We start from the raw sequence: 12,596 nt of genomic DNA on the forward strand, positions 1-12,596 counted from the left end.
CGGGCTTGACAGCGCGTCACTTTCAATGGAGAAATTAACGACCTCATCACAAAGCACATACCCAGTACCTCCTTTGTTATTTCTTTCGCTCGTTGTTTTGCTTTGCTCATCTTTGTCTCTGGTCAGTAAAGCACGCTCGTATTTTTCAAAAAAAAGAGTAAAAAATGCTCGGCAGCACCTCATCATTTAGAGAAGAAAACCAAATCTGGTTTTTCCAGATATAAAAATATGTACATTAAAAATGTTAAAATCATAAATTTCAATAACGAAATTTCGTCAATTTGAACAATATCCATGAATTTGCAAAATTCATGTATTTGGAAAACATTAGTGAATTTAAAAGTGTTCCCGACTAAAAAATGCATGCAAATTAAAATATTAGATTTAAAAAATCATGAGTTTTGTAAACACAGTGACTTTAAAAATTACTCCTGGATGATTTTCATATAAACTTCATGAATTTTAAAATTTTAAAAGAAGAAAAGGAAAATATAAACAAATGGAAAAATAAAAAAATAAACAAAAGAGAAAGAAAAAAAATGAACAAAACCAAGAAAAAAACAGATAAAAACCAAAGGCAGAAACACAATGCATTTTCATGAGCCCACTAGGGGAAACGACAGTAAGCGTAGTTTTGGGCTTTTAAGTCCAGCCCAGTTTTGGGCTCCCGACCTCTTCACTTTACGGCCTGCACTGCACTCGGCTCCCCACTCCGCCGCCGCCGGCGCTCCTGCTCGGCCGACGACGACCTGCTCTCGGAGTCGGAGATCCTCCTGCGCCTCCCGCCGCAGCAGTCATCCCTCCCCCGCCCGCGCCTCGCTAGCTCAGTTGTATAAAAAACCGACGGCGTCAGACGGCCAAGGTTTGTTTCAATCAAACTAAATCCCACTTAACATTCTCTTATCTTAGTTATTATGGATTCTGCTACTATTTCGATTACATAATTATGAGATGCCGATCTTATATGGATAATTTCTATCAAACCATATCCCACTTAACATCCTCTTAGTTATTGATAATTTGTCACAAATTCTGAGGTGCCGATTTTATATGGCCGATTTCAGGAGCAGGCAGTACTATTCAGGAGCTGTTGATAATTATTTTTTTTATGTAGCAGTGGATTAGTCTCCTGGCATATTTTACAAATTTTGCTATGAAATAAAATATTCATTTAGAATTGAGACTGCACGAGGAAAATATAGTCAGACATTCAGATCAAAATTGCAGTTGCAATACAGTCATTTGAGCCGAAACAAATGTCTAATGGCATACATACACCATATACTAGAATATTCAAATAGCATACATGTTTTTGCCCTCACTTATTCAATGAATACAACAGTAGTTTGATGTCTTCCAACCCGGCCGTAAGCTGCAGCTGAGCTTTTGACATCATATGTTACCTACCTTCTGTAGCAACTGATACTTATCAGAAAGAAAAAAAAAGGCAGGTACAAATCGAGGGTTGGACGGAGTAAAACTGGAGTGTTGAAGTTGTTGATTCAGCCACAATCTTAGCCTTTTCTCCACCATTTGTTCCCGTTAGAAGAACATGTCACCCTGCAACAATATTTTTTGTAAAACACTGGTTAGCGAGCAACAAGTACAGGATGACAGATTTTTGTAAACAGGGTACACATTCAGTTATAATCAACCTGTCGCCCTGTGGCAAGTTTTAATGGAAAAAAAATTCATAAGAGTGCATGTAAATACGAGTAAAGCAATCTGGAAAGACACATTAAAAGTTTTCGTTCAGAATAATTACCATATCAATTTTCCTTTTTCACAAGCCTCTCCTCTGAGGCTACTCCATGTCCTCCATAGTTTTTGACGGTGCATGTCCTCCTTAGTCACTGTCCTCAGTTCTACGATTGCCCCTGCTACACCGATTGACACAAGGTCTGCACATTCAACAATAGACACTTGCTCCATACTTCTCCTGGAATGAATGTTATGCCCGGACATGCCTCCAGCGTCAGTGAGAACACATGCAGACACATAATCTTCTCCTTCTATGCAGACCACCAGTGAAAAGATGAAGACTCACAGCAATCTTTGTACAGAAGGTGAATAGTATTAATCCTCTCTTCCATTACAAATGGTTTGACGGATCTCCAATCGACACAAGATCCCTAGGTTTAATCTTCTGTTGACGAGTTGTGGAAGAGGAATTCTCATCAATATGAGTCTCAGGATTCTTCTGGAAACTTGGTTGTATAGCGTCCTCTGTTCCGACATAAGATGTGATTGATACAATGAAGATCGTATGGAGAAGGGTCCTTAGTTGTTCTCAACCTTCATAAACCTGCAAGCTTACAACAGATAATGCACAAATTTACATGGTCGCATCCTAATGCCCTCACAGCCGTCAGGCATTTAAGTTTTTTTTGTTAAGTTGTTCAACAATAAGTCACTTAGGTTGCTGTCCAGTTTTCATCTCCTTCAACAAGCATGAGTGCTAAAACTTGTCCCAAGAGTAGTAAGCTTTTAGTGTGGAGTTACTCTTCATGATCTAGAATCTCTCTCAATCACACGTACCTATATGGCTCCTCACTGGCCGTTTGCCAAGATCTCCCTACCACTAAAATATATATGCATGTGTGGAGGCTTATGTATGTGTGGTTTGGTTGGGTAATGGACTAAGCAAACCTGAAATTCAGTTATTGCAAAGTTAATTAAGTATCCGAAACTAGTACAATGAAGCCTTGTCGTTCCAGTCACATGGGGAAAACAATATGTCAAAAGGAAAAAGAATGATCAGAGAGGCAGAAGGTGGTCCCTAGAAATAGTGATGTCGTCATTATCGGATATGGATACCTCATGGACAGCAGCTGATGATTGCACAATGATATGAAGTTTGCGTTAATTGACTCCTCCCACCAAAAAATCAGAGCCTCTTAAATTTTGATTGCCAGCACTCTTTTTTCTTTTTCCTTTCTCTTTTTTCTCTTTTGGCTCTAGATTGCCAACACTCTTTTCCCCTCTTTTTAATAAGTATTTTCTTAAGACTTGCTGACTAGATGGATGCTTCTGTTTACAAAGGATTGTGGGGAGTAAATCAATGCCCGCTGAGCACCCTAAATATGAAAGAGCAGTATGCAAACTCTACATGGCTAATACATGGTGAATGGATACACCAATCAAGTATGCAAGATTGCACTGAAAAGTGTCGAATGGAGTAGCAATCGAAGGAAAGAAGGAGAATGACTGGCTTTCAAGAGCTTCTGACTAGACGGATACATAGTTAACAAAGCTCACCAAATATTCAGATTGCACAAACGGTGGTTTAGTTTTTATTATGTATGGCTCTGGTGGGACAAAATAATTATCTAAACCAATCAGGGTGACACCAACTTATTGCACTCAACTCTTGGGATTTTGATGAGTCAATCTTGGGATTATGTGAGGGCTAGAATGTGACCAAATAAATTATATGCACGATCCAAGGTAAACTAGCATTTGAATAAAGCGAGAAAACTGTTTACCATTCTTTCATTAACTTCATGTCCGCATTGTGGTCTTCAGCTATTTCCTAACCTGCGTTGGTACAACATAATTTAAGTTTTAGTATGAGGGCCTCCGATGATCTAGTAATTTGCATTTTGTACATGACACCCAGACCTGACTCCAGGAATTAGTATAATTTTTTTTACACTTTATCCTTGTGCCGTTTGGTTTAAAATCAACAAGATAGGAACGAACGATTACCTTAGCGGAAATTTTTGTTAGTTTGGAAATGGAAGCATTTCTATTGATTCTTTGTCAACTATCTAGGTTATACAAGCACCAAACGGGAAGGCGTCTTGTTTGTGGCGTCCACCAACATGCAAATCACCCAGTGACAATGCAGCTCTGAGAATTTCAGGTTCAAGACAAATGGCAGATTCATATAGCTTCCTTGACTGCAAATAAGCCAAAGGCCAATATTATTGACGGAAAGCATACAAAGTAAAACCATGAGACAAGCTTTGCAGAAAGCTTACCTTGTGCATCATCGAGACAGTTGACTAACTTGAAATCCGTTGAAGACTAGTCCATATATAACTTTCATTGCTTCACGTGCAGTGAATAATACAATTTTGAATTTATGAAGTGCTAGATAACCAGGAACAAAACCTGAGAATATATATTATGTTAGGACTTAGGATCAATGAACAAAGTAGAAAATGATTTCAACATATATTTCTTTGGCAGGAATTCCGAGGCTCCCAAGTCTATAGCAGGTCATTTACCATCTCAAAGTTCCTGACTGATCCATCACTCCTGCCTATTGATGGCTTCAGCGGTAAGGTGGCAAAAGACTAGCATTAATTCACATCTGTTGGAATAAGTATCATACCCAGGACGTACTGCATGGCATTTTCTGCAAAGTTAAATTAGTAAGATTTGAAAATATAAATGAAAAATGACATGTGATTCTGAAATAAATGGTGAATACATGACAGAATTCATCCAGGAGGTGAGCAAAGAAACTCTGTAATTCCATGATTTCCTCAAACATCTCTTTGTGGGGGTACGTACGTACGTACTTACCAGATATATAGATTTATGTAGAGGGAGAAGATACCACACATGTCGTGTGCATGGATGGAGATAGTCCTACAAGGGGAGCTAGAAGAATGTACATTGGAATCCCAAGAAGCCCTGTACGTGCAGTAGATGGAATGTACATACTGTTAAGATTAAAAGGTAACGACGAGGTAATTAAACCAAGCGAAAGAAAGTAGTAGCTTACTGTGTGTGTGGTCTTGGATCAGGAAAAGCAAGGAAGTGGTTGTTAATTACCTTGGATCAGGAAAAGTAGTCTAGTCTGATTAATGGGATGCCCCCGATTAACCGTCTTCATTGCTGTGTTAGCTCCTCATTTTTGCAATCGCGGACATCTAACTCTTGCAGCGAGGTGGGGAGGCCATTCTTTGGCAGCGACCTCATGGCTAGACAGTACCAGATCTTCAGTATCCTGAGGTTGGTGAGCTTGTGCAGCCCTGCTGGGAGACACCGGAGGTTGGTGCATCTGAAGACCTCTAACTCTTGCAGGGAGGTGGGGAGGCCATTCTTTGGCAGCGACCTCATGGCTGGACAGTACCAGATCTTCAGTATCCTGAGGTTGGTGAGCTTTTGCAGCCCTGCTGGGAGGCACCGGAGGTTGGTGCAACTGTAGACCTCTAATTCTTGCAGCGAGGTGGGGAGGCCATTCTTTGGCAGCGACCTCATGGCTGGACAGGCCCAGATCTCCAATCTCTTGAGGTTGGTGAGCTTGTGCAGCGACTTCATGGCTGGGAGGCACCGCAGCTTGATGCACCACCCAAATTTGAGCTCCTGGAGGGAGGTGAGGAGAGAAAGAGCCTCCTCTTGCTCCTTGCTCAAGCGATCCACCTCTTTATCATGAAAGGATAATTTGGTGAGGGAGGAAGAGAGGAGGCGGCAGATGGGCGCGGTTAAGACTGCTGCGATGGCGTCCGTCACGAGTTCCTGCAGTTTGGAGACCGCCTGAATGCCAGCAAAGAATTTGGGGCTGTCGCTGACACTTAATGCGGTGAGCTGACCTTGGGTAAGGAGAGGCAGCAAGCCGTCGCACCTAAAATCATCCCGAATGCTTAATGTCTCGAGAGAGGTGAGGTTGGAGAGGGGAGCCAGCGTCTCCATGCCCTCCATACCACCTCCAAGGCTGAGGGATTGCAGGGTGGACGGGAAAGGGCAGAGATCCGACAAGGCCTTGTAGGCACACAGGAAGTTGGGGCAACCTGCTATTTTCATTGTGTTGAGGGAGCCCATGAATTGCAGACCTGTCCCGTGGCTCCTAAGGACAAGCTCTGGACAATCTTTGATGCCCAACTCCTGGAGAGAGTAGGACAGATGGGCCGGTAAGAGCAGCAGCCCATCGTCGTCATCTTCTCCTTCTTCTTGTGGATCTGCTGTTCTATATGTATCCTGCTGCTGTAATTTAGGAGCTGAAGATGCTGCTGTTTGTTGCTGCACGTCCAGGCCCAACCCTGTCAATATCTTCTCACATCCCCTTCCACATATAGACAAGTGAGAGAGCTCGGGGAGATGAGTCAGTAGATGTGTCACTTCCTTCCAGCTACCACTCCAACTACCATTTATCTCTAACCTGTTAACTGGAAGCTGCCAAAGAATGGCCTCCCCAACTCCCTGGAACGTAATGCTTGAACCATCTATGTCGAGGGTCTTCAACGAGGTTAGCATTTGAAGGTGTTTCTCCGCCAGAGGTGGGCAATTTTTAATAGTCAAGCTTTGTAGTTGGGTTAAATTATGGAATGCCAAGACTGTCTCATCTAGGCTATGCAGAGCATCACTTCCTTCTATGCTCAAACGGCTTGATTCGTGTGAGTAATCTAGCTCCACCAGACCTCTTCCTACAAGTCCCGATAGTGTAACTAAGCACAAAGTGTGACTATAAGGAATAGGAGGCAGCGACAACAGTTTTGGGCAACCCGCAATTTCAATCGTGTTTAGCCTAGGAAACCAGGTCAGATTCAAATCTCTTTCTGAGGGGTAGCGACTAGTATTAGATAAAATTGTTAATTCAGTTAGTTCAGGGCAATCCTCGACAATGAGGACCTTCAATGAGGTTAGCATTTGAAGGTGTGTTTCAGCCAGAGATGGGCTATTTTTGATATGTAGTTCTTGTAGTTGGGTTAAATTATGGAACGCCAAGATTGTATCATCTAGGACATGCAGAGCATCACTTCCTTCTATGATCAAACTGTTTGATTTGTTTGAGTACACTAATCCCTCCAGACCTCTTCCTACAAGTCCCAGTACTATAACAGAGCACAAAGTGTGACTATAAGGAATAGGAGGCAGCGACAACAGGTCACATTCGAATCACTTTCCAGCGGGCAGCAGCTGGCATAAGATGAAAATGGTAACTCGGTTAGTTCAGGGCAATCCTTCACAACGAGTACTTCTATAAGTGAAAAGTACCAAGGGCAAACATCATTTGCTGCCCATCTACTAAATCTTGGCAACCCAATGAGTTCTACCCTTTTCAAGTTACGAAAGCATGTGCCTCTGATGCAACCTAAATACTCTTCTCCAGACTCACGAATCAGATATAGTTCTCCAAGGGGTGGAAGGAATTCCCAATCTGTGTGCTTTAGGCGGAGAGCCTCCAGACCTTTGGTGGACAGATTTGTACCCAGCCATGTAGGGCAAGTAGGGCCCCCATACCCATCAATGCATAGATCATGAAGATTGCTATGTGGCCGTAGACTTTCCAGTACTTGATCTTCTAAGTCAGGACTCACATTAGGTTGGCCTTTCTTCCAACTGAGTGTTAATTTGTGCAAGCGGTTTTTGTATGATAGTTTTGCGTCATGTGCCCCATTTGCTAATGCTTTCTCAAGACTATGGATGGCAAGTGATCCTCCTAGCTCTTCTAGTTTCCCCAGCTCCCTTAGTTCAAAACCACTACTTTCTCTTCTAACTTCAAAACTCCGTAGTTCTTGTAAGTTATGCAGTCTTCCCACATTACAAATATTCGAATGAAATTCACTATATTCATCATCACAAGCATAAGGTGGGAGAAGAAAATGACGCAATTTTACAAGGTTTGCAATATCTCCGAGCGGACTATGAGGACCATTCCAGCCACTTATATCTAGTACCCTTAAATGATAAAATCTTGATATACTCCTTGGTAAATGTTTTTGAATACTATACGTTGATGCAACCCGTAGGCAGCGAAGATGGACAAGTTTTGAGATGTTGTGCAATAGAGACTCCACAGGGTAGCACATTGTTGACAAATATACAACACGCAACGATTTTGTATCTTTGAATAAAGCACCAAATATACAAAGAAACATTGCATCATAGTTTCCAAACAACATCAAAGTGCGCAGGTTCTTAAAATTCAATATGTTCCTTAATTTATCCAAAACTCTCCTAAATTTTTCTTCCACAAATCCATCCTTACTATCGGCAGAATCACTCATACTAATGGACAAATGGTAGACAGATGGTGCAATTTCTACATCTCTTGGAATAGAAAAAGCTATATGTAGACATTCTTGTGAGGAAACCTTCAATGCTAAATCATGTAGCAGATCATGCATAACATAGTGTGTACCGGAATCACCTATTTCTTTTTTGAAAAATCCATAATTAACTAAGTCATTCAAATTGTTAAGCCCTATCTCTTCAGTTCTTTTGATTCTTTTATCTGGGCGTAGAATGTCAAGTCCTATCCAGAAGTGAATTAGCTCCTCGCAGTCAAACTTGTAATCTTCCGGAAATAATGCACAAGAGGAAAAGCATTGCTGCAGGTGAAAAGGGAGGTAGTCATAGCTAAGCTTTAGTGCGGGCATGATATCATGATCACTGGTCTGTGATTCCCATTCTTTACTTTCAAGAACTCTTGTCCAATGTTCTACAGTTAGATTTTTTCTCAACAATCTACCCACTGTTTTTGCCGCAAGGGGAGAGCCCTTCAATTTTTCTACAATCTTTTTCCCGATTTTAATTAAGTCCAAATCATGATCAATTTTATCAACCACAGATGCTAGGAAAAGGCTCCAATGTTCTTCCGGTTTCAAACCTTCTAGTTCAAACAATTTATCTCCTGTCTTAACCATTTTAGCTACTTCAAGGAATCTGGTTGTGACTAGAACTGTATCACCGTTTCCTTTCTGTTTTTTAAAGGGAACTAAGAATCTTTTCCACTCATCTTCATTACCATATTTCCATATATCATCCAAAACTACTAAAAATCTTTTATTTTTCAGCCTTTTTTCAATTAATTTCTGAAGTTGGTCCAAGTTTTGTAACTCATTACTTTCTCTATCATTTTGTTCGCCTTCTGCTTTAGGGATGGAGCGCACAATCTCTTGTGTCAACCTATACACACTAAAGTCGGTAGATACACACACCCAAACTCTTATTTTGAAATGATCTTGCACTTCTTTGCTGTTGTATATGTACTGAGTGAGAGTTGTCTTTCCTATGCCTCCTGGACCAACTATAGGAATAATGGTGAGATCTCCACCCATTATAATTTCCCGGACAATATCGTTCTGCTGACATTCCCTCCCATGCAATCTAGGCTCTAAAGATTGTGAAGTGGTTATGGGTCTACTTGTAGAGGCAACATTACCAATGTCATGGCTAGAGCTCAATAACTCTAGACCAAGAATGGTGGAGACCTTAGCACACATGGGCTTTAGCTCGTCCGCGATATATTTCATTCTTGTAGAGACGTCCACCCTATCAAATTTCAACTTTGGTTCTCTAGGGGCGTGCTTACTATCTTCATCTTCACGAACAGGTAGAAAAGAAGAGCAGAGGAATTGTTCACCGAAGGCATGGGTGGTGGTACGAGCACGTTAGGCGAGGCGGCGCACACACTTGCAGGACTCCTTGTCGGACTCCTTGTCAGACTCCTTGTCGGACCCAAGAGAATTCGACGAGCATGAAGCGCACCATAGCTGCTTTGTGGCGGTACCTGCAGCATGGGAGGTGGTACGGGCACGGGAAGCCAGCTGGCGCACGCACTTGCAGGACTCCCCCTCGGCGCGGTCGGTACTTTTTTTTTTTTTTTTTGCTTTTTTGTAAGATGGCTGCAATCAAGTGCAAGAAGTGGTTGGAGGCGTTGGTGGTTGTATGCAGGCGTTGCTCAGGACGTATATATATAGTCTGGACGGGAGGGCTTGCTTAAAATGATCACCGACAGCAAAGCATCGTCCCTCGCTCTCTCGACAAAGCATCCCTCCCTCCGATCCCAGCAAAGCATCAAATCAAAGCCGTGTGAATGAGGTGATAAGTTTCCCCTAGATGCTTTCATTTGCTTTATTCTCTCTCTTTCTCTTTCTGATGCACTAAGGCTATGTTTGGTAGCCAAGTATTGTAAAAATCACAGTATTTTAGCCTGTATATACACGATACCGCAGTTTTGACATACCAGTGTATTTTGGAGTATTCAAAATACAGTGACCTGTTTGGCAAGCGATTATATGCAACAACATAAATTAGCCCGGTGCTAGCCGCATGACTGAACGGCCATGCTGCATAACAACCAGCCGGATGCACAAAGCTAGAATACCAAAAAGGAGGCAGTTGAACATGACACGGAGCTGCCAGCGGCATAAACCTCCTGCAAGCTTTCCCTGTTGTATTGGATTGGATTGGATTGGATCCCTTGTGCTAACCAAGGGCCAACTTCACGACCAGGACAACAAGACAACTTTCGTTCCTCTCTGTTTATAATGGCCCTGATTTCGTTCCTCTCGGCTGGCACTGGGCAGCAGGAACGGGAACGATGCCGCCGTGAGGAGGCAGGCGACGAAGATCAGCATACTCGCGTTCATCTTTTTTTTATTTATGAAACAAGGCAAAAATTTTGCCATTTTCATTGATTAAGGAAGAAGATTTAAGACAAGTGACCGCAAAGCGGGATACAAATATCTACTCTCGCGGTATTACAATACTCAAGTGGGTGGCACCGGCGACAGTCCGAAGATGGGTCTCCTCTTCTATCTTCGCGACGAGCATCATCATCATAGCGGCGGTGTTACGAAAAGCCCTTGCATTACCCTCTTTCCAAATCTCCCAAGACATAAGCATGAACAAGGAGGCGAAAGCCTTTCTCTGATCTCGACGCTCGGTCACCCGAAGCCTCATTTCGCCAGCTCCTCACCATATCACCATGTATACCAAGCCATGTTGCAACCTCGATCCAGACACGCTGGGAGAACCTGCATTGGAAGAGAAGGCGTGCCGCGGTTTACTGGACTTGCTTGCAAAGCGGGCAGAGGTTGCAGTTCGGCCATCCATGACGGTGCAATCGGTCGGCCGTCCAAACTCTGTTTTGAATTATCAACCAAGAAAAAAAATTGCATTTTGGAGGGGCCCAACCCTTCCAAACAGCAGCAGGCATGATGCTTGTCGTGTGTCCTGCAAACTGTGCCATATAGGCAGTCGACGCCGAGTATTCTCCATGAGATGTGAACTTCCAAAGGATAGTATCATGCACATCATTGTCAAGAGTAACAGAGGATAGCTTCTCCCAAATCAAGGCAAACTCCTGAATATGCTCCATGGTGAGCCCATGTTGGGTATCAATCTGACTAACCCAATAACTGTTGAGGAGAGCTTTTTGGACCGAGGTAGATTTATTTTTTGAGAGGTCAAAAATCTTTGGAGCAATATCGTTGGGTCTCATGCCTTCAAGCCAAGATGATTCCCATAACTTCGCCTTACATCCATCTCCAACACTAACCGTGGTGGCTGCCGCAAAAAGGTCTCTATCATCATCATTGCACGGTGTTCCCGTCCCAGCCCAAGTCTTGGGGGGGTCAGCCCACTCATACCAAAGCCATCGCAGTCGAAGGGCAGTAGCAAACTTCTCAAGGTTGATGATGCCCAAACCACCGAAGTTCTTGGGCTTACAGACGAGTTTCCAATTGACCTTGCATTTTCCACCGGTCACCTTATCACAACCCGCCCAAAGATAGGCACGCCGCAAGCTGTCAATCTTCTTCCTCACTTCCACCGGCAATTCCAGGGGCGTAATATGATATATAGCAATGGCAGTAAGCACTGCCTTGACCAAGACGACACGGCCCGGCGTGGCCACATGTTTGGCAACCCAAGGTGGTAGCTTCCCAGCAACTTTATCCTCTAAGAATTGAAAGTGAATCCTCTTAAGCCTTGAAACCGAAAGAGGAAGCCCCAAATATCTCATAGGGAAGGTGGAGAAAACCGCTGGGAAGGCTTGTAGGACGTCGTCAAGGTCAATGTTACCGCAGCGAATGGGCGCTACTACACTTTTGGCACAATTAGTGACCAATCCGGTAACATCACCAAAGGATGCAAGAGTTGAAGCCAGGAACTGAATGTCATTTTTTATTGGAGCAATGAAAATGGCAGCATCATCGGCATAAAGGGATGCACAGATGGGGCGACCTCTGAGCGGTTGAAGATGACCTTGAGAAGTCGCCTTGGCAAGGATATGGTGCAACGGGTTGCTACCTCTTGAGCATTGCGTTGGATTTCCCCGAAGAGGAGAGGATGATTCAGCAAAGTAGCGTAAGTATTTCCCTCAGCTTTTGAGAACCAAGGTATCAATCCAGTAGGAGGCTACGCGCGAGTCCCTCGTACCTACACAAAACAATAGCTCCTCGCAACCAATACGATTAGGGGTTGTCAATCCCTTCACGGTCACTTACGAGAGTGAGATCTGATAGAGATGATAGATAATATTTTTGGTATAGAGATGCAAAGTGAAAAGTAAAAGGCAAAGTAAAAAAAGCAAAGCAATAATAAAGTGATGGAGATTGATATGATGAGAATAGACCCGGGGGCCATAGGTTTCACTAGTGGCTTCTCTCAAGAGCATAAGTATTCTACGGTGGGTGAACAAATTACTGTTGAGCAATTGACAGAATTGAGCATAGTTATGAGAATATCTAGGTATGATCATGTATATAGGCATCACGTCCGAGACAAGTAGACCGACTCCTGCCTGCATCTACTACTATTACTCCACTCATCGACCGCTATCCAGCATGCATCTAGAGTATTAAGTTAAAAACAGAGTAACGCTTTAAGCAAGATGACATGATGTAGAGGGATAG

General features: G+C 43.0%; 2 protein-coding genes across 5 annotated transcripts; both read right to left on the bottom strand.

Annotated features, from left to right (window-relative positions):
- Positions 1–1,199: 1,199 nt before the first annotated feature.
- Positions 1,200–7,395, bottom strand: LOC119344612 (putative disease resistance protein RGA1). Of its 4 annotated transcripts, none has more exons than XM_037614999.1 (8): positions 4,786–7,395; positions 4,534–4,644; positions 4,233–4,363; positions 3,984–4,116; positions 3,709–3,902; positions 3,486–3,537; positions 1,766–2,226; positions 1,200–1,560 (listed from the first exon to the last, which is right to left on the bottom strand). In XM_037614999.1, the coding sequence occupies exon 1, from the start codon at positions 6,598–6,600 to the stop codon at positions 4,843–4,845; it is 1,758 nt and encodes a 585-aa protein (XP_037470896.1). In that variant the 5' UTR covers positions 6,601–7,395; the 3' UTR covers positions 1,200–1,560; positions 1,766–2,226; positions 3,486–3,537; positions 3,709–3,902; positions 3,984–4,116; positions 4,233–4,363; positions 4,534–4,644; positions 4,786–4,842. The 4 variants fall into 4 exon arrangements, with proteins under 4 accessions (XP_037470896.1, XP_037470897.1, XP_037470894.1 ...); XM_037615000.1 differs by having other exon boundaries at positions 1,766–1,939; positions 2,048–3,537; XM_037614997.1 differs by having other exon boundaries at positions 1,766–3,537.
- Positions 6,786–9,233, bottom strand: LOC119344611 (putative disease resistance protein At3g14460). Its single transcript, XM_037614996.1, has one exon. The coding sequence runs from the start codon at positions 9,207–9,209 to the stop codon at positions 6,786–6,788; it is 2,424 nt and encodes an 807-aa protein (XP_037470893.1). The 5' UTR covers positions 9,210–9,233.
- Between the last annotated feature and the right edge of the window lie 3,363 nt (positions 9,234–12,596).

The sequence above is a fragment of the Triticum dicoccoides genome, unplaced genomic scaffold, assembly GCF_002162155.2.
Source record: "Triticum dicoccoides isolate Atlit2015 ecotype Zavitan unplaced genomic scaffold, WEW_v2.0 scaffold175853, whole genome shotgun sequence".
NCBI classification, from domain to species: Eukaryota; Viridiplantae; Streptophyta; class Magnoliopsida; order Poales; family Poaceae; genus Triticum; species Triticum dicoccoides.

What these genes read in the sequence shown, in the direction of transcription:
- LOC119344611 (XM_037614996.1), bottom strand. Translation starts at nt 9,209, where the DNA reads ATGAAATATATCGCGGACGAGCTAAAGCCCATGTGTGCTAAGGTCTCC.
- LOC119344612 (XM_037614999.1), bottom strand. Translation starts at nt 6,600, where the DNA reads ATGCTAACCTCATTGAAGGTCCTCATTGTCGAGGATTGCCCTGAACTA.